The sequence below is a fragment of the Thalassophryne amazonica genome, chromosome 12 (genome assembly GCF_902500255.1).
Source record: "Thalassophryne amazonica chromosome 12, fThaAma1.1, whole genome shotgun sequence".
NCBI classification, from domain to species: Eukaryota; Metazoa; Chordata; class Actinopteri; order Batrachoidiformes; family Batrachoididae; genus Thalassophryne; species Thalassophryne amazonica.
The window spans coordinates 52,958,526-52,983,964 of record NC_047114.1 but is presented as its reverse complement, the minus strand read 5'-3'; the positions used below and the strand labels follow the sequence as shown (position 1 = coordinate 52,983,964).

Here is a 25,439-nt window from a genome sequence, read left to right as displayed (position 1 = left end):
TAAGGGCCGAGGATTAGAATTGAGATTCAGCCTTAGTTTTCATCTTGTCCCGCTATCTCTGTACACGTTCTCCTCCTCTTCTTCTTTGCCCAGCAGTAGTCCAATGTCTGCTGGCATCCTGTTGAGCAATGGCACCAGTGGTAGCCATTGTTAAGGGCCCCTTCACACATAACACAATTGAAGTCGACTAGCACACGAAGGAGGAATTGCATGCTATTAGTGAAAAATCTGAGCTGCCTCCAATGCCTTGTACAGGTGTCACTACAACTATTCGCGCACACCAGCGGCTGAAAGACAGAAAGTGCCCTCTGAGAGCCCATTCGATCCCTCTCGTGGCAGGTGTAAGCTAAATTCCAGCTGACACACACGAACATCTAACACCACTCGCCTGACACTTAGAAAATATGTGGGCATTCATGCTGCCAGCAGATGATCACTTTCGAGCTGGATGTGAAATTTGTCTAAGTACCCCCACGAGTGTGGCGCTGCAAAAAGCAACACATGTGGTGCATGTGTCTCGCACATGTGCGCGTGTGTCGTGCCCCCCCCCCCACGCCCCCACTGAAACATGAGGCGTATGTGTGTTTTCTGCCCCTCCGCTCCCCCTACACATGCAGTGTGTGTGTGTGGGGGGGGGCAGTTGCACAAAATGCTTACGTATGTACAGATATGAACACATGCGGGGCCGGACAGACAGGTCAGAGTGCACACAGCATGGGGAGGTGCCTCCCAGCTGCTGACCAGAGACACAAATGATTGCTCAGTGTGCAGGACGTGTCACAGTACAAACACAGAGACCACAGAGCCAGGACAGGTATATTAAGAAGTACTACACTACCTACATACACAATTACATAACAAATAACTAAAAAATAATGATTGGACAGACATGACCTAACAACTGTCCACTGTGCGTGTGTGTCTGCCTGCCGTCCTCACGTTGACATACATAAAAGCATATATTGCTGTTGTGAGCGAGCGCACGGCACGCACATTGACAAGCTGCCCAGGTGAAACAGACGGTCAGATCATAACACACAACGGGCGATCTGAATGTCACGTCACCCGCATGAGCTTTGTTCCAAGTGGTGTGGTGTCTGTCCTGCGGCGTGCCATCCACAGGACACGTGTCAGGCCGGACACGCCGGGTTCAGTAGATGTGGACATAAGAGCGCACTGGTTCATTCACATCATTTCACGACTGTATGTCTGCGACCATGGGTCATCTACAGAGGAACAGACGGTTCATACTTGTATTGTCTGCTCGATAAGAGGGATTCAGTAAAATGTGATTTTTTTTTTTAATGGTGTGTGTTTTTTTCATGTGTGTTGATTTCAGGCATTTTACACACCTTTTATAGGACAGCGACGGTAGCACAGTAGTAAAGATTCTGGCTGGCAATCAGAGCTTTTGTAAATTGCAGGTTCAAATCCTGTGGGTGGCATTTTTTTCTTTTTTTTTTTTGTCCACAGCAGCTGCACGATGTGGTTGCACATGCTTCAGCTGCTCGCACTGTGTTCCCGCCACAATGGTTTTGTGCACACTTCGTGCATGAAACCGTCGCAGCAGGATCGTTCATGCCTCCCTGACCACGTGTCCCTCCCACCGTCAGCTCGATGTTTTCGTGGTTCGCTCATACGAGCTGTTTTGTCATGATTCACCCTGATTTGTACTTATTTGTACTAAGCGTGAAGGGGGCCTGACACGCGCCTGGACCAATCCGGTATGAAAACTTGATTGGTACTTTGTAATTTATTTTGTTTACTGCTTTGATTCTTAGGAAAGTTCTATATACTGTAAGTAGTCATTAGAATTATTATTATTCATAGCAAACTTGTGAATTTTCAGTATATAAGTCACACTGGAGTATAGGTCACCTCCCAAATTAGTAAAAAAAAAAAACATGACTTGTACTCCGGAAAATATGGTACGCATCACAAGTAGGAAAAAATATACATAAGTTGCACTAGAATATAATTCACATTTGTCTTTGAAACATGCATTTTTAAAAAATAAAAAAATGCAACAATCTGGAAAGACTAAATATTTATCATGAACAGCAGCATTTATCAAGCACAGAATTTCCATGGGGTAAATTGGCAGAATTGTTAAACCAATTCATTAATTGCTTTTAAGACAATTTTATTGCAAGTTTGTTTTTCCACCTCATCACTCACTGGATTATTATTTTTTTCTTGTATTAGACATATTCAAAACACAAAGGTGGCACTTTTAAAAACAACAAAAAAAAAACAAAGATTGAGAAGGCACGTGTGAACCTTAATCATTCAACTACATACAAGCAAATCGCTTCGGCTTGTCCTTTTTTTTCCCCCAGTCGGGGTTGCAGAGATGGAGCTGCTTGTTGATTTGGCACAAGTTTTATACCGGATGCCCTTCTTGACACAACGCCACATTTCATGGAGAATGGGCAGGGGTCTTGTGGAATCGGGAACCTTTGCCTCTAGAAACAAGCGCGGTAATCACTTGGCCGCCACCCCTGCCCAATCTTTCATCTAAATGTGATTAATTTATTTTCCTTTATCAGATCCCTTTTTTCTTGGCAATGCCAGGAACCTTTTTTTTTGTTTTATTTTTTTTCTGGGCACATTAGAGAAAGGTTCTTCCAGAGTTGATGTGGGAAAATCTAAATTTCAGCTGGAGATTTGTCATCATATGAAATGTGAAGTACACTGGCTCTGAAATCTTGACTGGTGATGACAACAGGGATACCGCATGTTTTGTTTCATGTCTGATATTATTGGATAAGACCGTGTAGGGTAATAAATTAAATGTGGTTATTTCCAGAAATGGTGAAATGTGTGAAGGTTAAAGTTTTCCCTGTCTTGGGGTCAATAAAACATCTGATAACAGGGTGAAATCGGATCATAGCTATTTCTAAGAACTGGATCTTTTTAAAAATGCAAAACGATAAGAAATAAATGAACACAGAACTGGACATGGTTTATCAAAGGGTGCTTGAAATCAGATCAGAGCCATTTTTAAGAACTGGATCTTTTTTAAAAAATGCAAAATGATAAGAAATAAATGAACACAGAACTGGACACGGTTCATCAAAGGGTGCTTGAATGCAGAAGTGTTCAGTTTCAGTCAGTGATACACACTGGCAGGCCGTACTGAATGGATAAAGACAACTGTGCATTCTAACAAGTAAATGTTCTCATCCAGCTGTGGTACGTCATAAAATGCACACAGAGCCGTTTACAAGCGATGTCATTAAAAGTTATACCGTGTTCTATTTTATTTAGAGGTAATTTTTTTGAGTCATTTAAAATTTGAATTGAATTGTATTCACATCTAAACTGATTCATGTTTATTTGCGGTTCTGGACTCATACGTACCTCACAGGATTGGATGCAGTGGATATGTTGAGGGTCGGGGTACCACTTCTTCATCCCTGTGCACACTATACTCTGAAAAACAGCACACATTAACACGACCGTTAAGCACTTTGGTAATATCATTAGATAACCACTATGTTTCAAATTAAAGTTTACGGTGAGGACATTTTCTAAAATATGCACAAGTTTAAATTTTATGCCAATCTACCCATCACATCTGTCCATGTTGTGCCTGATGGTGGTGCTATAGAAAAGTGATAATTATCAAACACATCAAAGATTCATTCGTAAAGTCGACGAAGCTCGTTCACATTTTTGGAAAGTGTTTTTGTTGTTGTTGTATTTTTACAGTCTATTCCTTCATCGAAAATTGAGAATATTTGCGAAAGTTTAGGAATTTGTGTATTTATGACCCCCACTCCACCAAATGTCAAATGCTGTTAACAAGTTGTGTTATTCAAAAGTCTTGTTTCTCTTTTCCGGAACCAGAAACTGTCCTGGAATTTATTTTGTGCAGATGCAAATTTTGAAGTTACTGTGCACCATACTGATAGGGCATTTCACAATAAAGGAAAATGGACTGTTAAAAATATGAACTACAAAATTCACGCATTGTGGTCCAATGCAGATATTGTGTAATTTTTAAAATACACTCTGATCCGTAGGTATTTGGACAGTCACATAATTTGTTAGTTCCAAAAACTTTATGATGTAATCAAATTGGATGTTTGTCAAAATTCTGTGGTTGGATGAAGCTGTATCGAGTCTGTGTCCAACAAATGTACAAGGAAGCCAGATATGTAGGCTGATCGACTAATAAATACAGAGAGAAAGAAAGAGCATCCTCCCATATGATTTTTGTGCAGCCTGACCCAGCCGTGGAGACCTGATCCCGAAGCATTTCAGATAACACAATACCTCTAAAATCACGCAATGTCAGAGATATGGCATGAACTACCATTCCGCCAGCCAACTATTTGACTTTGGCCAGCATTTAGAAATTGGCTGGCTGACTGACCACCCAACAATAAAGAGAAACCAAAGCAGTGATTTCAACCACATTAATATCAAAATCATTGCTATGATACTTGACAACATGACCCACTTTTAAAGCAAAACAAATGCACTCAGGCCAAAATGTTTACAGTCCTACATGCTTCTTCATATTGACTTATTTACCATTCTTAATGCAATTCTTATTAAAAGGATTAACATCTATTAATCATTGTTGTCCTTAATCCCCTAGTTGCTTCCAGTGTGTAGTGCGCACCTTGTATGGCAGCACCCTCACATCGGGGTGAATGTGAGGCATTGATGTGTAAAGCTCTTTGAGCGTCTGATGCAGATGGACAAGCGCTATATAAATGCGGTCCATTTGTTGTTGTCATTGATATATTAATACTCATATTTTGATAATTATATTAATAATACTAAAAAAGGTTATCTTCCTTAAACTCAAACTGAAAGCAAATCTCTACAACTTGATCTAAATTAATTAAAAATATAAAATACAGCTTCCTGATGAAGTGATGTAGAGGAGGATTTTTTTAAAAAGAAGACCTGATACTTCAGCTGTCAGTTTGAGTTTGAGGAAGATCATTTTAGAAATTTTTATTCTTTATAATTTTTGTATTTATTGTATTTGAAATGGCATAAACAAATTAAAATGTGTGAAATACCAAGTGTTCCAATACTTTTGGAGGACAATGTATCCTAACCTTATGATGAGTGCAAAATGAGTGTGGTATTATTACTGTTTTGTTTAGGGCCCCTTCACACATAGTGCGAATTTGGTCCATTTGCCCATAAAGTGCACATGAAGCAGGAATCATGTGCAAAGTTGTAAAATTGTAGCTGCCTCGTACACCTGTTGCTACAACTATTTGTGTGCACCGGCGGCTGAGAGACAGAGTGTGCGCTGTGCGAGCCCATCAAACCCTCTCGCGGCAGGTGTCAGCCAAATTCCAACTGACACACATGAACATTTAACACCACTCGTTTGGCATTTACAAAATATGTGGCCATTCGCATTATTAACATGACAGCAGTCAGCAGACAATTATTGTCGAGCTGGCAGTGAAATTTGTCTAAGTGACCCACAACTGTGAAGTTGCCTAGTGCATGTGGTGTGCCAGAGTGTCAGCACCCCCCACAACACTTGTGCATGTGTTTTGCGCGCCCCCCAACACGTGTTTGTGTGGTTCGCGCAACCCCCCCACCCCCGGCAGGCGAGGCATCTCTCATCTGATCAGACTGACATCTTGGTCTGTGTGCTGACAGGACGGGGGGGGTGGTGGCTGGCTGCCCACAGCTGTTGAGACATCTCCAGTTCTGGACATCACAGCTGCAGCAAACGTCCCATGTTTTGACAGACATGCATGGGGGTGCTTGTGTGGAAATACATAAAAACGGACCGTCAGTTCATGTGGACACGCAGCAGGCGATCTGAATGTCACATCTGACAGGATACACACACATTTTGGGCCGTGAGGGCTGTGAGCGGTGCAGCAGAGGACCAGGACAACCCAAAAGTGTGACAAATATGCCACTATCAGTCATGTATCAGCAGAAATACACCGTACCAAATGCCGTTTGGTCAGTTATCACAGCACTTTTTTGTTTTTTAGAAAATACATTTATCTGCTTGTTGATTTTAGCCATTTCACATTCCTGTTACACATCAGTGATTGTAGCACAGTGGTAAAGTTTCTGTCTGGTAATCAGAGTGTGTGGGTTTGAATCCCGTGAGCGGCTTTTTTTTTAACCAGGGTTATTTAACCGCGGGCTTCTGTATTGCATCCCCTTTTATGTATTATTAATATCAAACCAGTGATATTCATTAATTATACAGCTGTTTTTTATTTTATTTTCCTCCACATCAGTGGCACGATGTGGTTCAGCTTGTCCCAGCTCCAGCAGCTCACACTGTGTTCCTGCTCGAAAGACACCTTATCGCATGCATGAACCATAGCACCGGCATCGTGCCTGCCTGATTAATCCGCCACAAAATAATTATTTTATCTAAGCAGCGTCCAGCGCATTTTCCGCATCCATGCATTTTCTGAACACACTTAATCCAGTTAAGCGTCATGGGGGCTGGTGCCTATATGACTGGTAATTAGGCGAGAGGCAGGGTACACCCTGGACTGTCCACCAGTCTGTCATAGGGCCAACATGTATAGACAGACAAACAAAATCACACTCACCTACAGTCAATTTAAAGTCAGCAGTTCTCCAAACCTGCATGTCTTTGGATGTGGTCATAAGTGAGAGTAATTGGACAGAACCTATGCAAACATGCGGAGAACAAACAAACTCCACACAGAAAAGACCAGGTTAGAAGTGAACCTGAGATCTTCTTGCTGTGAAGAAACAGTGCTAACCACAAAGCCACCTTGCTGCCCTCTTCATCCATTGTCTAGATCCGCTTATTCCAGTTAAGGTGTCTCATAAGGACATTAGAATTTTGAATGTTTGTTCTGAAGAAGATAGCATAAACTGAGGTGGTGTCATTATTTGTGTTGTCAAAGTGCACATGGGAGCACTGCCTTTGTCTTACCCTGACATTAACTTCAGCAGTGGACTTAACAAAAGTCAGGCAGCACTGCAGCAGTAGCTCAGTTTACACAGCTTCAGATCCATGATGTTAGACCACCAGATGGTTGGATGCACTATTCATTCTGATGAGTGTTTTTGTGTTTAAAAAGAAAAAACACTATTTGTCCATGGGTCAGCTTTCACAAGGGCCTGGACCGGTCGCATGGCAGCAAGCAAAACAACAACTGTTCTGCAAGACCTGCCAGAAGTTTCCATATGGTAGCAAAACCACAGTCAGATCAAACCAATCCAGCACACTCAGTTTTCACAGAAATGTGGCTCATGCAACATGAAACAGCTCAGAAACAGGTGCAAACAGTTCTGTAAGCTGATCTGCACACCACTGAGCTCTGCATTTTATTAAAGTGGACAGGAAAATGAACACTGCTTAGAAGTATTTAATGAGGTTTTATATTTTTTCGTAACAGTTTTGAGTGTTATAGACAGCCAGAAACAGATGCTGCATGAGTCCAAAAGTATTTAAAATCAGCACAATATTTGTTCAATAAAAAAGCTGAACAGTAACAATTTATGCAAAAAAAAGGCCCCAAAATGTATTTATTTATTTTTAACATAAGCAACTCTTTCACAACCTTATAACACACAGTATCTCATGAGTGGTCTCAAACCAGGAACCCTCTGTTTTGGAACCAAATGCTCTTACCACTTGTCAGCAAAACAAAAAAAATTAAAGAAATAAAAGTGTGTGTGTGTGTGTATATATATATATATATATATGTGCATTAACTGTGCATTAACTGTGCAGTCTATGAACCTTTGCAAGGTTCATAGACTGCACAGTTAATGTTTATATATATATATATATATATATATATATATATATATATATATATATATATATATATATATATATATATATATATATATATATATATATATATTAAACATGAACTGTGCAGGGGCATCATAAATGTACTGAGTGTGATTTATTGCTGCACTACAAAGACTTCTTTCACATGTTACAATTTTTTTTTTCTGATTTTGGAATACAGCTGTAATCCTGGGCTATTTAGACAGTGTGTGTTTCTGGGGATTTTTAACAATCTGAGGTAAAATTTGTGCAACGGAGGGGGCGGGTTATTTCTGTTGCATATGTCAGAGGTGTTAAAGAAGCTGTGTCAGTCATAAATTCTGCTTAAATCAGCAGAGTATCAGTGTTGCCACAGCTACTTTGAAAAGTTACTTTTTTAGTTACTTTATACAGTTACTTCATTAGCAGCTTTATGCAGTTACTTTATTAGCAGCTGCCGACAACGCGAAACTAATAAGTACTGCAACAAATAAGTACTGCAACAAATAAGGTAATTAGGAATCTAACTTGGTTACTCTTAAGATTTGAGTAAACAGCAAAGTAACTCATCAGCATAGTAACTAATAGTTACTTTTCTGAGTACTCAATGACAGCTTGGGACTCCGGCGAGAGCGGTCGTATCTCCTCTATCTCTGCTCCAACCTTCAGTCCCTACTTCACCAGACGGTGAATTCTTCAAAACTATATTGGATTAACCATGGAATTGATCAGCTGGTCTCTGAACGCTATTGGCACCATTTTTCTACAAGAAGATCAGGGCTGGGGGACCCTGCATGCCCAGATTGAACTTACCCTTTGGGCTATGTTCTCGACGCCTGGGAGATGTGGCGTGTCGCATACTTTGCGCCATTCTCTGTGGAGGACGTCGAGGATTTATTTATATTTGGTTTCATAGTAGGAGGGCTGGTACTTATTGGCTTATGTGCTGCCCTGACCTACCGTAAAATTGGCAAGACGGCTGCTGCCACAACCACGACTCCTCACTTGCCCATCATGATTAATGAGTTGGGCAAGGCAATGCATTCTCAGACTGCGTTAACCCTTGAACTCAGACGCAAGTTGGATAACATCTCGGAGGAAATGTGCACCTTGCAGGGGAAGGTGAAGAAGACCAGGAAATATTCATAATTTGGTGTCTGGTTTGTTCATATGAAGCTGTAAAAGTGTTTTCACTGCTCAACCACAAACACGGCAGGCTTATCAGCCTCTGAAGGACAAAATACCCCATTGTTTTCCTCCAGAAGAATTTCTACGGCCTTGGGGAACATTGGCTGCCTCCTTAACTCTCTGACTCCAGTACAAGGACAGACTCACACATGGACAAAGACTGAAGCATGCTCCACTTTCCCTCCTACGTCCCCTCCTGCCCCCCATCACACACCCCATCCCAGCCACCGCTCACGCCACCCCTTCTCCCCTCCATGGGCTGCGCAGTTTTAGCTGCGGCAGGTCCCCATTCCCCCCAAGCTGGCGGCAGCGTGACTCCTACCACACACTCACATCGCCTCAATTTAGATAACAGACTCTTTCAAGTTTAGTGCACATAAACAATGTCAAATGTATATGTGTTGTCTTAATTCTGATGTGTGCCATTATTACGGTAAACAAGTAATAATTGTGGATTAATTACTGTATCTTGTCTGTGGAAATGTGAGTGTGGACGTAATCTCGTTGTTGTTGCACTTGTAATGACAATGACAATAAATCTCATCCATCCATCCAATCTTAAAAATAACCATTAGATTGCTCGTTACTTGATTAGTTACATTCAGCAGCTGCCGACAAGTTTCCCACAGCTGCTAATGAAGTAACTGTAAAATGTAACGGTATAAAGTAACTTTTCAAAGTAACTGTGGCAACACTGGAAATCACTGATAGAATTGTAGGATGTTGGGAGATGTTGAACATTAAATATCAAACACATGAAAATGTAAAAGATACATAAAAAGTTATTTGGCACCCTAAAATAATTATGTTATTGAATCCAACACCATTTAATTTTCAAATATGCCCAGAGAACATTAAAATCTGAATGAAAGGCATCATAGCTCAAGCCTTTTTAAACCTGTAAGAGCTCTGTGTGGCTGTAAATTAAACATTGTTAAAGCCTAATCAGCATTTTCCTGCAAAACGACAGCTCATATACAAAATCCCCACATATAAGATATATCTGACAGTTATTAAAGCAAGTTACTTTTCTATGAAAAGTATTACCAGTTATTTCAATGATGTGTCGCCGAGCAGCAGACAACATTAGAGACTGTTTTTATTTCTCACATCAGAGAACAACACAAGCTAAACTATGCAATGTGGATGTGCTAATAGTTTCATTTTTTCTGTGGTGCCATTAAAAAATAAAAACCTCTGGCCTGGTGGTTGCTTAAACCGCCCAAAGGCGCGCACATGCAAACCAAATACTGCTCCCTAAAACACTCTTTATTTACTGGCAAAGTTGGTGACATCAAAACAAAAAGGATCAAACTGTGATTAATTTAGGTTAAAAGATTTTGATGCATTATAGGCAACTGTAATTCATCTAAATTAATTCTATATATGTGCGTACTGCCAACATGCAGACCTGGGATCAAATCGTGCATGTGCTGTACTTGGACAAGGCATTGTCTCAGTCCAAATCAAATCAAATCAATTTTATTTATATAGCGCCAAATCACAACAAACAGTTGCCCCAAGTCGCTTTATATTGTAAGGCAAGGCCATACAATAATTACGTAAAAACCCCAACGGTCAAAACGACCCCCTGTGAGCAAGCACTTGGCGATAGTGGGAAGGAAAAACTCCCTTTTAACAGGAAGAAACCTCCAGCAGAACCAGGCTCAGGGAGGGGCAGTCCTCTGCTGGGACTGGTTGGGGCTGAGGGAGAGAACCAGGAAAAAGACATGCTGTGGAGGGGAGCAGAGATCAATCGCTAATGATTAAATGCAGAGTGGTGCATACAGAGCAAAAAGAGAAAGAAACACTCAGTGCACCATGTGAACCCCCCAGCAGTCTAAGTCTATAGCAGCATAACTAAGGGATGGTTCAGGGTCACCTGATCCAGCCCTAACTATAAGCTTTAGCAAAAAGGAAAGTTTTAAGCCTAATCTTAAAAGTAGAGAGGGTGTCTGTCTCCCTGATCTGAATTGGGAGCTGGTTCCACAGGAGAGGAGCCTGAAAGCTGAAGGCTCTGCCTCCCATTCTACTCTTACAAACCCTAGGAACTACAAGTAAGCCTGCAGTCTGAGAGCGAAGCGCTCTATTGGGGTGATATGGTACTATGAGATCCCTAACATAAGATGGGACCTGATTATTCAAAACCTTATAAGTAAGAAGAAGAATTTTAAATTCTATTCTAGAATTAACAGGAAGCCAATGAAGAGAGGCCAATATGGGTGAAATATGCTCTCTCCTTCTAGTCCCCGTTAGTACTCTAGCTGCAGCATTTTGAATTAACTGAAGGCTTTTCAGGGAACTTTTAGGACAACCTGATAATAATGAATTACAATAGTCCAGCCTAGAGGAAATAAATGCATGAATTAGTTTTTCAGCATCACTCTGAGACAAGACCTTTCTAATTTTAGAGATATTGCGTAAATGCAAAAAAGCAGTCCTACATATTTGTTTAATATGCGCATTGAATGACATATCCTGATCAAAAATGACTCCAAGATTTCTCACAGTATTACTAGACATCAGGGTAATGCCATCCAGAGTAAGGATCTGGTTAGACACCATGTTTCTAAGATTTGTGGGGCCAAGTAAAATAACTTCAGTTTTATCTGAGTTTAAAAGCAGGAAATTAGAGGTCATCCATGTCTTTATGTCTGTAAGACAATCCTGCAGTTTAGCTAATTGGTGTGTGTCCTCTGGCTTCATGGATAGATAAAGCTGGGTATCATCTGCGTAACAATGAAAATTTAAGCAATGCCGTCTAATAATACTGCCTAAGGGAAGCATGTATAAAGTGAATAAAATTGGTCCTAGCACAGAACCTTGTGGAACTCCATAATTAACCTTAGTCTGTGAAGAAGATTCCCCATTTACACAAACAAATTGTAATCTATTAGATAAATATGATTCAAACCACCGCAGCGCAGTGCCTTTAATACCTATGGCATGCTCTAATCTCTGTAATAAAATTTTATGGTCAACAGTATCAAAAGCAGCACTGAGGTCTAACAGAACAAGCACAGAGATGAGTCCACTGTCTGAGGCCATAAGAAGATCATTTGTAACCTTCACTAATGCTGTTTCTGTACTATGATGAATTCTAAAACCTGACTGAAACTCTTCAAATAGACCATTCCTCTGCAGATGATCAGTTAGCTGTTTTACAACTACCCTTTCAAGAATTTTTGAGAGAAAAGGAAGGTTGGAGATTGGCCTATAATTAGCTAAGATAGCTGGGTCAAGTGATGGCTTTTTAAGTAATGGTTTAATTACTGCCACCTTAAAAGCCTGTGGTACATAGCCAACTAATAAAGATAGATTGATCATATTTAAGATCGAAGCATTAAATAATGGTACGGCTTCCTTGAGCAGCCTGGTAGGAATGAGGTCTAATAGACATGTTGATGATTTGGAGGAAGTAACTAATGAAAATAACTCAGACAGAACAATCGGAGAGAAAGAGTCTAACCAAATACCGGCATCACTGAAAGCAGCCAAAGGTAACGATACGTCTTTGGGATAGTTATGAGTAATTTTTTCTCTAATAGTTAAAATTTTATTAGCAAAGAAAGTCATGAAGTCATTACTAGTTAAAGTTAAAGGAATACTCGGCTCAATAGAGCTCTGACTCTTTGTCAGCCTGGCTACAGTGCTGAAAAGAAACCTGGGGTTGTTCTTATTTTATTCAATTAGTGATGAGTAGTAAGATGTCCTAGCTTTATGGAGGGCTTTTTTATAGAGCAACAGACTCTTTTTCCAGGCTAAGTAAAGATCTTCTAAATTAGTCCACCCAGCTGTAAAATGGATATCAGTCTTGCCTGGGAAGTAACCTGCAATGGGATCCCATCAAGGGGGAGTCAAATCAAATCAAATCAATTTTATTTATATAGCGCCAAATCACAACAAACAGTTGCCCCAAGGCGCCTTATATTGTAAGGCAAGGCCATACAGTAATTACGGAAAAACCCCAACGGTCAAAATGACCCCCTGTGAGCAAGAACTTGGTAACAGTGGGAAGGAAAAACTCCCTTTTAACAGGAAGAAACCTCCAGCAGAACCAGGCTCAGGGAGGGGTAGTCTTCTGCTGGGACTGGTTGGGGCTGAGGGAGAGAACCAGGAAAAAGACATGCTGTGGAGGGGAGCAGAGATCAATCACTAATGATTAAATGCAGAGTGGTGCATACAGAGCAAAAAGAGAAAGAAACACTCAGTGCATCATGGGAACCCCCCAGCAGTCTAAGTCTATAGCAGCATAACTAAGGGATGGTTCAGGGTCACCTGATCCAGCCCTAACTATAAGCTTTAGCAAAAAGGAACGTTTTAAGCCTAATCTTAAAAGTAGAGAGGGTGTCTGTCTCCCTGATCTGAATTGGGAGCTGGTTCCACAGGAGAGGAGCCTGAAAGCTGAAGGCTCTGCCTCCCATTCTACTCTTACAAACCCTAGGAACTACAAGTAAGCCTGCAGTCTGAGAGCGAAGCGCTCTATTGGGGTGATATGGTACTATGAGGTCCCTACGATAAGATGGGACCTGATTATTCAAAACCTTATAAGTAAGAAGAAGAATTTTAAATTCTATTCTAGAATTAACAGGAAGCCAATGAAGAGAGGCCAATATGGGTGAGACTCGTGGACTCTTTTCCGTTTAATGCCATGAGGAAGAGGGTTTCCAGTTTGGTGGGCTCAGGGTCTCATCACTGCTTTTTGCAGATGATGTGGTCCTGTTGGCTTCATCAGCCGGTGACCTCCAACACTCACTATATCGGTTTGCAGCAGAGTGTGAAGTGCTGGGATGAGGATCAGCACCTCTAAATCTGAGGCCATGGTTCTCAGCAGGAAACCAATGGATTGCCTACTCTAGGTAGGGAATACGGTCTTGCCTCAAATAAGTACCTTGGGGTCTTGTTCACAAGTGAGGGGATGATGGAGCATGAGATTGGCTGGAGAATCGGCACAGCAGGGGCGGTGTTGCATTCGCTGTACCGTACTGTTGTGATGAAAAGGGAGCTTAGCCAAAAGCCGAAGCTCTCAATCTTCTGGACAATCTTCGTTCCTACTCTCACCTATGGTCATGAGGGTTGGGTCATGATCAAAAGAACAACATCGCGGGTACAAGTGTCAGAAATGGGCTTCCTTAGGAGGGTGGCTGGTTTCTCCCTTAGAGATAGGGTGAGAAGTTTGGTCATCCATGGGGAGCTCGGAGTACATCCACTGCTCCTTCGCACTGAATGAAGCCAGCTGAGGTGTTTTGAGCATCTGGTAAGCATGCATCCTGGGCGCCTTCCTAGGCAGGAGTTCCTGGCATGTCCATCTGGGAGGAGACCCCAGAGAAGACCCAGGACAAGGTGGAGAGATTATATCTCCACAATGGCCTCGGATCCCCCAGTCAGAGGTGGTCAGTGTGGCATGGGAAAGGGAAGTCTGGGTTCCCCTGCTAGAGCTGTTGCCCCCGCGACCCGATCTCAGATAAGCGGGTGAAGATGAGTAGAGCCATGGAAACTAGAGATGAGCACCAGGCCTATGGTTGCTTACTTTACCAGATTCTATAGCCAACATACTGAGCCAGTTTGACTTGCACTCTAAACATTGTAAAATCTATATCCTGGTCTCGATCTGGCTGATGTAGAAAGTGAACTGAGCTGCAGTGATACCATATGTTGTGTACAATGTTCATTGAAAATATGTCGAATTTAGTTCTAGACCAGGGTCCTGTACTACGAAGCGGGGTTACTGGCTTATCAGGGTAACTTCGGGAGTAAGTTGATGACATGTGGAGTAACTTCCCGGTTAACCCGTACTACGAAAGGTGGATAGGTTTTGATCGAGGTATGCTGCCACGGCAATTTATGCTGTGTGCCAAACCTGCTCCAAGCAGGTTATGTTCTCGGTTAGCTTGAGGTTTTCGCTTAACCACTCCCTTTATAAGTACAGTACCGTGGATGTGCTTACCGTCCATCCACCTTCAATCACTCCGAAGACAATGCCGGCCTACCTGGATGATCCATTTGATATTGGGGCACAAATTGTGAGGGGCTCTCTTCGCAGGGCGAGGGTTTTTAAAGACCGCCAGAATCCGCTGACATACCCGGACGATATTCTCTATGAAAGATATAGATTCTCAGCCGAGGGAATTCATTATCTTTCTCAGCTGATCGGGCCAGAAGTCTGTAACATCACCCATCGTACACTGTAAAAAAAGACTGTTGTTTTTACAGGAAAACACTGGCAGCTGTGGTTACCAGGGAATTCCTGTAAAAAAATGCAGCAGTTAAATGTACAAAAAAAGAGAGCTCTTGTTTGTAGATTTAACAGTTCCTTTAATGTGCGTCAGCCGTGGTTCATTCACTGTAAATCCATATACATATTATGTCTGTAATGTTATCTACTGTGCTGCTGTATGTTTTACAGGAATTCCCTGGTAACCACAGCTGCCAGCGTTTTCCTGTAAAAAACAAGTCATTTTTTACAGTGTAGCAATGCCCCAACGATCGAGCAGATAATGTGCCTTGTGCCTATTTTGCCAGTGGACAATTTATGTATTCCACTGGTGATGCTGAACATCTGAGCAAGAATACCGTATGTCGTATGATTCGCAAGGTAGTACTTGCTCTATCTAAACTGTTGGATGCATTTGTCGTTTTCCCTGGCCATTTATCCACAATGCAAATCAAAGAAGGGTTTTATGCAATCGCGGGTAATTACTAATATCAAAATAGGTCTAATCCATGTCCATTAATTAGGCGAAGTGGGGCTTATCAAGCTATGAATATAAACCTACCGTTCTGAAGGATGTTTTTATATTTCATCTTCACCTGCTGCCAGGTGCGTTTGGCACTGCTATTGCATCTGAAATATTGACAGGATTAGGAATAGCAATCATACAGTCAAGGTAGCCTATTTAGGAAACATTAAATTAACCTAACATTTATTAGTAGGCCTGTGCCCACTTCTGAATTGTGTTGCATCTGGGCGTAATTAATGAAAGAAGGTAATTTTTTTTACACATCAATCAATCAATCAATCAATTTTTTTTTTATATAGCGCCAAATCACAACAAACAGTTGCCCCAAGGCGCCTTATATTGTAAGGCAAGGCCATACAATAATTATGTAAAACCCCAACGGTCAAAACGACCCCCTGTGAGCAAGCACTTGGCTACAGTGGGAAGGAAAAACTCCCTTTTAACAGGAAGAAACCTCCAGCAGAACCAGGCTCAGGGAGGGGCAGTCTTCTGCTGGGACTGGTTGGGGCTGAGGGAGAGAACCAGGAAAAAGACATGCTGTGGAGGGGAGCAGAGATCGATCACTAATGATTAAATGCAGAGTGGTGCATACAGAGCAAAAAGAGAAAGAAACAGTGCATCATGGGAACCCCCCAGCAGTCTACGTCTATAGCAGCATAACTAAGGGATGGTTCAGGGTCACCTGATCCAGCCCTAACTATAAGCTTTAGCAAAAAGGAAAGTTTTAAGCCTAATCTTAAAAGTAGAGAGGGTGTCTGTCTCCCTGATCTGAATTGGGAGCTGGTTCCACAGGAGAGGAGCCTGAAAGCTGAAGGCTCTGCCTCCCATTCTACTCTTACAAACCCTAGGAACTACAAGTAAGCCTGCAGTCTGAGAGCGAAGCGCTCTATTGGGGTGATATGGTACTACGAGGTCCCTAAGATAAGATGGGACCTGATTATTCAAAACCTTATAAGTAAGAAGAAGAATTTTAAATTCTATTCTAGAATTAACAGGAAGCCAATGAAGAGGCCAATATGGGTGAGATATGCTCTCTCCTTCTAGTCCCCGTTAGTACTCTAGCTGCAGCATTTTGAAATAACTGAAGGCTTTTTAGGGAACCTTTAGGACAACCTGATAATAATGAATTACAATAGTCCAGCCTAGAGGAAATAAATGCATGAATTAGTTTTTCAGCATCACTCTGAGACAAGACCTTTCTAATTTTAGAGATATTGCGTAAATGCAAAAAAGCAGTCCTACATATTTGTTTAATATGCGCTTTGAATGACATATCCTGATCAAAAATGACTCCAAGATTTCTCACAGTATTACTAGAGGTCAGGGTAATGCCATCCAGAGTAAGGATCTGGTTAGACACCATGTTTCTAAGATTTGTGGGGCCAAGTACAATAACTTCAGTTTTATCTGAGTTTAAAAGCAGGAAATTAGAGGTCATCCATGTCTTTATGTCTGTAAGACAATCCTGCAGTTTAGCTAATTGGTGTGTGTCCTCTGGCTTCATGGATAGATAAAGCTGGGTATCATCTGCATAACAATGAAAATTTAAGCAATACCGTCTAATAATACTGCCTAAGGGAAGCATGTATAAAGTGAATAAAATTGGTCCTACACATATTAGACATTCCACAGGTTAATCATCTGTAACAGATTTGGAGAACAATTGAATTGTACTTACGAATTTACCCGATCAGCAATACGTTGCCAACAAGCCTGTCTTGCTTTATTGGCAGACGATGTGTTCGATTTCCCCCTTAACGTTAATTTAAATTCCTCGTAGCTCCGCATAATAATCGTGCATTCTTTTTCGGTAAAGTAAGGTGACCGCGCCATCATTGAAAAATGGTGACGTGTGCTGCAACCTGCCCCTTTTATGTGAACGCGCACAAACTCCAATTAGGTTAACACAGGTTCAACAAATCAACATCTTATTCAGTGTCGTAGTACAGATTAACACCACTTGAGAAAACCAGGTTTTGTCAACCCCAGTTTAAGAGGTTGACCCTGGGTTACATCTGAGTAAGTTAACCCCGCTTCGTAGTACAGGCCCCAGATATATTTTGGAAAATGACTCCTCTCTCGAGGTTTACCTGGACTTTGGTGGGCAGCATCCAGTGCTTCACAGTGTTAGCTGTAGTGCCATTGGGCAGAACCACAGGGTCATGCAGATCCATGTCCAGGGCAACAATGCATGTTGGGATGCAAACAGCCCCTGCAAAGAAGAAGAAGAAAAAAAACATTTATCCTTCATTAGTATGTTTTTGTTGTCTGTGTACAAACAGTGGGGTAAAAAAGTCACGACGCAGCTTCAAAGCAGTTCATCATGTTTGTTTGCGTGTGTGTCCTGAGCCCTTCTGAAAGCAAACTTTACAGGTCGCAAACGGCAAATCATGCTATTTAAAGGCTTTTTTTCTGACATGGCACTTGTGTACACAGTATTCGCTGAGCTGAAACTAAATATGGCGGCAATTAGGAACATTTAAAGTTTAGTTGTTTAATGGTATAATTAGTAGCTAGCTAAAATCAGTTTCTTAGCTTCTTAACCACCGTATACTTTCTGGAGTGTTAAAAAGGAGGCTTCTTGTTGCACTGTGAACAAAAAAGCTAAATGATAACAGAATCAGCTATTTTATTTGTGTAAAGGTAAGAACATATATTTTTAACAGTACTTGTACACAGAAGGTTGTATTTTTTCTGTCTGCCTGTTTGCAGTATTACTAAAAAATTAATTCAGTGTTTAAAGATCCACTACACTCAAAATTGTTTGATTTTATGGTTACAGTATATCTCCAGAAATGTTTTAATTTTCAGTCCAGACTGTTAATATATCTCTATAGTTTGCCAGTGTCGTTATTTTTCACAGTTCTTTGCTGGACAGGGGCAGTTTTCTTTACATTTAACTGAAATCTGTTTCTCACAAGTATTTCTAAGCTTGTATTACTGCATCATATTTTAATATTCTGCTTTTCAGACACCTGGTGACCTTCAGTCAGGTACATATATAAGTATGGTGATTATTTTGGTGAGTATTTTTGTAATTTTGTCTACAATCAAGATGTACTGTCGTGTATACTTTACTCAAGGGGTTTCACAAAAACTATGGATCGACTATTTAGGAATTAGAGGCATTTTATAAACAGTATCTCCATTTTTATAATCCATAAGTAATTTACAAATTAAACTTGAGGATACTACAGCAACTCATCGCTTTTACAGCCAGTTTTCTTTAGACACATCAGGGGATAGATGCATGAACATTTCCAAATCACTAAACAGGTCTGATAATTCCTCTATGTCAATCATTATCAAATACAATTAGTATGGTACTGTGTAGTGCAATATTTGCCTGCTTCATGGTAAAGTGGAACAAAGAAAGATTTTCACATAAGAAAACAAATCAAATCTATGTTTGAATCTCTTATGTGCCTTTCTGACAAACTGTAGTTGAAATTTCTCATCTTCTTTTGAAGAAACTCATTCTCTGCTTGACTCCACCAAGAAAGTGGATACCTGGTGATGCAACAGGCTAATGTTGCACAATGCGCAGTTTTTCCAATCACAGCCATAGTCTTGGTGGCTTTCCTCTTGAGTCTTATTCTTGAGCGGTCGCTGAGTTTCTGAGTTTTGATCGGTTTATGTCATGTTATTCCCTCAAAACAAGCCTTTGCCTAATTGAATAAATACAACCCCTTTGCACCCTGTGTCCTGCTTTACACCCAAATTGCACACTGTATAATTAGGAAAGTGGAGTTAGACATACCTGAAATGCACTTACATAAGCCATGTCAGACCATAAAATACAGTTTGTCAAGATAGGACCCATGTAGTTACACCTGTACTTTCTCAAACATTCTCACTACATACCGACATCCATCTCTTGGTCACAGATGTACTCTATAGAGTTAAGATCAGGAGGAGGGGAACAGGATCCCTGCAGCCTCGAGCACATGGTAAACTCTGCCGTCCAGTCGCCATCCTTTGTGCAGCGAATCACACTCTTTTGGGAACAACACAAATAATTCAAGAATCTATATGCTTGTCACACAATGGGCACAATTACAACTCAGCATGGCGGCCCTTCTCCTGGAAAGCAAAAGTAAATATTGGCCAGGCGTGCACATAACTGGTGCGCATGCTGCTCATGCCTGCTAAACATAAATGATGTGTAGTGTTTTCTGCTCCACATCATTTATTTTTAGCATGCGCAACCGCCATGAGCACCAGTTATGTGCACACCTGATAATGTCACAGTTTAGTATAGAATGGATAAAAAAGCAGAGGTGGAAAACTCCAGCTTCAGAAAGTAAAAGCTCTACCATGTATTGCACAGTAAAAATCACCAGTGTAAAACTAACACTGACAGTGTTAAATTAACACTGCTGATTTTACTGTGTGCTTCTACCTGTGCACCTAAAACAGGTGATCTTAATAATTAACTCAGCTTCTTGCCTGAAGAATTGAACAAATTACAATCAGCTGGTTTATTGTAGGAAGAAGGAACAAATATGTGGTTGGACTTTTACTTTCTGAAGCCGGAGATTTCCACCTCTGATAAAACAGTCTACACACCCTTGGGCTTTTCCACATTTAAATTTCTTTATGTCAAGAAATTAAAATGTCTATTTTAAAATTTCTAAAATTATCCCCTTTAATCTCAAACTAAAAACAAATCTCTAGTCTGCAACATGATACAAATTAAGTAAAATTATCAATGGCAAAATAATGTGTTGCATAATAATGTAATGCAACCTTTAGTATAACACAATCAAATGAGAAGTCAGTAGGTTTCCAAGCCACTGAAGATTTTTTGTATTTAATAGGCATGAATCATTAAGGGCCCTGTCACACCTTGACAATATAGCTAGCGTATTCTGACAGCCCCGTTGCCACCGAGTGGTCCGGGTCGGTATTGCATGGTATGGTACCAGTTGGAACAGTTAAGTCCAGCTTTGTTTGCATGACCACCAGCAGCAGAACACTTTTTTTTGACTGGCAGGTAAATACTGACATCAAACACACGTATGCTGTCACGTGGCCTCTCCACTCCTCACGGAGGCCAAACGGAGCAATTTAACAATTTTTTTTTTGTCTTGGTGGATCATGGGATTTATTTTCATTGCATTTAGAATGCTGAAGGGTCTGTGATAAACACTGACATGAATGAATGAGGAGCTGTGATGCTTTCATCTGTTACAATAATTTTCTTGTTGTGGCACAAAGCACCGGCGTTCTGTGCTGAGAAAAAATGCTATGTTACTTCAGCCACGACAAGGAACTAAATTATTTTTGGATGCCGGTTTCCAAAATCAGCACACTTAATGTGGATACGTTTTCATCAGGCTGTGATGATGAATCTGACTGAAACGAACAGGCAAGATTAAGACTTTATATTTACTCCATATGTGAATGGTTTTAATATTTGAAACAGTCTGAACTGTTCACATGAGGACTGCAGCTTTCAGTTGTTGAGCCAATCAATGAACAGCATCAGTGGATGTATTTTGACTTATGAGTAACTTACAAGAAACGTGTGTCAGCAATCGCATAACTTATCTACAACTTATGGCCCATGTATTTGGGATGTTTGAGTCATATGCTGGCATACGCTGAAAATATTGTGCATGCCCAAAATTTTTTAAACATACTCGCGTATTACGCCGTATATCAGCGTGCTACAGCATGCTCTTAACTTATACAAAATTTACCTATAACCTATTAGACGTATGCCAGTGTTTTTAATACAGTTGGCATACACTCGGAAAATTGTCAAGGTGTGACATGAGTGTTAGACATACAAACAGTATGGTATACAAGGCACTGTAGCGTGAAGTGGATGCGAGCCCACAACTCTCCTAGGATTGGACACCACTTCTTTGGGTGGACTGGCACATTGGAGATAAAGGGTCTTGTCTTGGGTCTCATTAATATGTACGAGGGTAGGCTGAAACGTTCTAAGGCTCACCATGAAGGAGTAATGCATTAATTGCACCATAGTGAGCCTTAGAACTTTTCAGCCTACCCTCGTATATGTCTCAGACATGAGCGAGCAAAGCTCTTCAGCATCTCACCATGTCATTGAGGTCCTTCAGACTATTTTTAGCAAATGCTTCAGGGGAGCATTAGCATGACTAAAACCTTTCATCTTCTAAAGACAAAGACAAGTAGCTTAAAGTAGATACATCTAAAAGTACACCCCAGTCTACAGGTTGGGAGTTCAACTCATGCCACAGAACTACCTGCTCTGCACTATTTTCACTATTACACTATTTTTTCCAAATATCAAGCTAAAATATGTATCAAATTAGGCTTTAAGAGCACCTTTGCAATAATGCAAATTTTGCTTCAGTTTCTTAAATACTGCTTCACAAACATAAGGGAGTTGTACAAAATCAGTTACACAGAATTTTACCTACGTTCATGGTGCAAGAAGCAGTTACTGTCACCATCAATTATTTTGTTGATTATTTTCACATTTGTCTTTAAAATCATTAAAGTGCTGTCCATTTCAAACTCAAACGGATTAAGACACCATAGTCAGACTACCAGTACTTATTTTGTGTGGTGAACATAAACCGCAAAATACAGTACAGTATATTTGATTTTCACTGAAAGAAGACAACAGCAACTGTTCATATTGAAAATATGGATCCTGTTATAGGTTCAATTTTTCATCAGTAAATTACTTAAACAACTTATGAATTATTAAAGTAATTTGTTGTGTGACTAAAAACCTGGTAACATGATGATTGAGCAGCACTTACCTTTTCTGTTATGTCCGGGCACTGCAGTGTACAGACCGTGTCATAGTACAGACCATTGGTACAAGTGTACATGCCCTGGAATACATCAGGTAATAGGGGGCAGGATATTGGTTCACAGCCACTTTCCTCCCACAGTCCTCCTTCTAGACACTCCAATTTGAAGTACTTCCTGGAAAAAAGTACATAGTTATACAAGTTGGCACACACCTTCCCACCTCCAAATGTCAGAAAGCCAAGTATCACCACATTTTTCTGTCAGGACTCTACTTCCTGTTTTTCTCCTCTTCAACCCCCAGCTGTAGTTCACTATGGAGTTTCTCAGTCACATCTCTCTTGTGTTACATATTTCTACTAAAGGGGTAGTAGAAGAAGCAGATGAGTTTTATATTGGCCTTGATGCTTATTGGCACCTCTGCCCATCCCTGACCCCACCTTGACATTCTGAAGTAGGATGCGTCCCTAGAGCGGTACCCATTTACAGCTGGGTGGATCGAGACAATGCAGATGAAGTTTCTTGTACAAAGACACAGACAGGTAGCATGACCAAGAATGAAACTCAGGTCTTCATATTGATAGTCCAACCCTCATCCTAATGAGCTATGTGCTCTACAGTACAGAAGCTCCACCATAAACATCAGCCATGTTCTCTATATTGTTTGTCAGACCATCTTGCAGTTTGTGCTCAACAATCCAGTTTGTTTTCCACTCATATTAGGATCAAGAAGTGTACTTTTCCCACACCGAGAGTAGCATTGCCACTGTCATTACTTTCATTGAAAGCATCAATATGATTATTATTACCATTAGTTTAGATTTTAGGATTTTGTGTTTGCTAGTGCTGCTTGCTATTGGTGTTTGAAAAAGAAGGTTCAGAGATTGCAGACCTATGTTCTGCTGAAGTACTATTTTCAGATCTCTTTCTTGGCTCCTACAAACTTCCACTTTGTGACAAGTGTCACTCTGTGTGAAGTGGCACTCACAGCTGTGGAGGTTTCCTCAAATAAGGACAAAGATTTTATTCCACGGGCAAGTTTCGTCAAACTTGTCTTTCTCAACCAGAAACAGGAACATTGGCACATTGAACAACCACAATACTCTATTTTCTTGTGCTCCTTTTCTGATGTTGCTGTCGGCTGGGATTGCTACATCGATCACAATTGAGATATTCTTTCCCTTGTCAACACCACTGTCTGGTTGGTTGGCCAGCAGCTGCTTGTCTGTCTGGAATGTGAAATCCCATAGGACCTTGCCCCTGTTGTTCTAAACCACCTTCAGCTGTGTCTCCTATCGGGACTTGGGGACTTCTAATCTGTATGCAGCACAGATGTTCCTATACACTATTCCCTTGGACACTTGGTTTTGTCTCTCGGTGTACGAGGTCTGTTAGAAAAGTATCCAACCTTATTTTTTTTTTTTCAAAAACCATATGGATTTGAATCACGTGTGATTGCGTCAGCCAAGCTTGAACCCTCGTGCGCATGCGTGAGTTTTTTCATGCCTGTCGGTTGCTTCATTCGCCTGTGAGCAGGCTTTGAGTGAGGTGTGGTCTACCCCTCTCGTCTATTTTTTAATTGCGAATAAATGTCTGAATGATTTGGATCTTTGCTGCATCAATTTTTTTCCAGAAACTGTAAGAGACCTCCAGGTGGACACCGTTCGAAAAATTAATATGGCTTAATTAATATGTATTTAGGCTACACCGTTGTAAGAGACTGACTGAGTAAGAGTAAAGAGTGATGATGACAGTATTTTTTTAATTATTATTTGAATGTATAGACCCTCGGTCAAGTGATCTCCTGCATACCACAAAACCAAACCAACAACTGATCTGAGAAACGACACGAGACAGTAGATTAACCCCACATACAGCTCTCCATCACAAGCGCAAACACAGCGCAATTGGGCATGACAGTCACACAACGGTTCAAAGATAAACCTTTCATGTAGATATACAGTGGTCCCTTGTTTATCGTGGGAGTTACGTTCTAAAAATAGCCCGCAATAGCCGAAATCCGCAAAGTAGTTAGCGTTATTTTTTACAATTATAGACGTTTTAAGGCTGTAAAACCCCTCACTACACACTTTATACACTTTTCTCAAACAGGCAATAACATTTTCTCACTTTTCTCTCCTGTGTAAACACTCTCAATGTTCAAACCTTTGTAGAAAAATAAGACCATCCTGTTTTCAGGCCCAAACATTTGTTTGAGAAATAAAAATAGAATGTTTTCCTATAAATAATTATGATGGCTTTTAGAACTAACGAATTTAATTTTAACGATCAACCTACGAGGTTGGACACATAAGAAATTATTAATAGTGACTGACCAGTATTTCACAGTTCCTCTGATCGCGCCTCTTTGTCCTGGAGCCACGCCACTGTCACGCCTTTTTCCACTCAAACCTGCCTGCAGGTGTCTTTTTCCGAGTGAAGAACACAGTTATGGGTAGTTGTTGGCGCTCTTTTTTTGTTCTGGGCGAGAAGATTCTTATAAACAGACACGCAGAACACAATGCGCGTACTCTCCCTTCGCGGTGCCGCAACAGGTGTCCTGTCATCTCGACAGAACACCGGCCTGCTTGATGAGGACGCAGAGCACAATGCGCTGTATAAAAAAAAAAAAAGGCATGCAAAATTGGACTAAAAAAATCCATGAAACTGCGAGGCGCTATATTTTCCAGTATTTCTTTTTCTTTCTTTTTTATTTTTATTTTTGATAACTCTCACATCCGAGGGGGTGAGGTTGATGACGTGAGAGGGGCGTCGCCCCCAACCGCCCCCTCGTGGCGCCGGGTCCATATATACTGTATGTAAACATGCTAATGCACTAAATACAGATGCAACCATGTGAAAAGAATTGGCTGACTCCAGTCAGAGTAGGATATAAACTCAGCCCAGAGGCTATGTCTTATTAGGCAACCCTCATCTCATTAACAGCATGTGAGCTATGTGCAGTAATGAGCACATTTGTACGCAAA

At 40.9% G+C, this 25,439-nt stretch overlaps 1 protein-coding gene across 1 annotated transcript in view; it reads right to left on the bottom strand.

Moving 5' to 3' along the window:
• Positions 1–25,439, bottom strand: part of pappa2 (pappalysin 2) — a 236,315-nt gene that overhangs the window by 45,653 nt on the left and 165,223 nt on the right. The window contains exons 22-25 of the mRNA XM_034182745.1: positions 22,461–22,629; positions 19,564–19,696; positions 17,790–17,911; positions 3,364–3,435 (exon numbers count right to left, since the gene is read on the bottom strand). Coding sequence (XP_034038636.1) covers positions 3,364–3,435; positions 17,790–17,911; positions 19,564–19,696; positions 22,461–22,629 — 496 coding nt within the window. The remainder of the gene's footprint in view (positions 1–3,363; positions 3,436–17,789; positions 17,912–19,563; positions 19,697–22,460; positions 22,630–25,439) is intronic.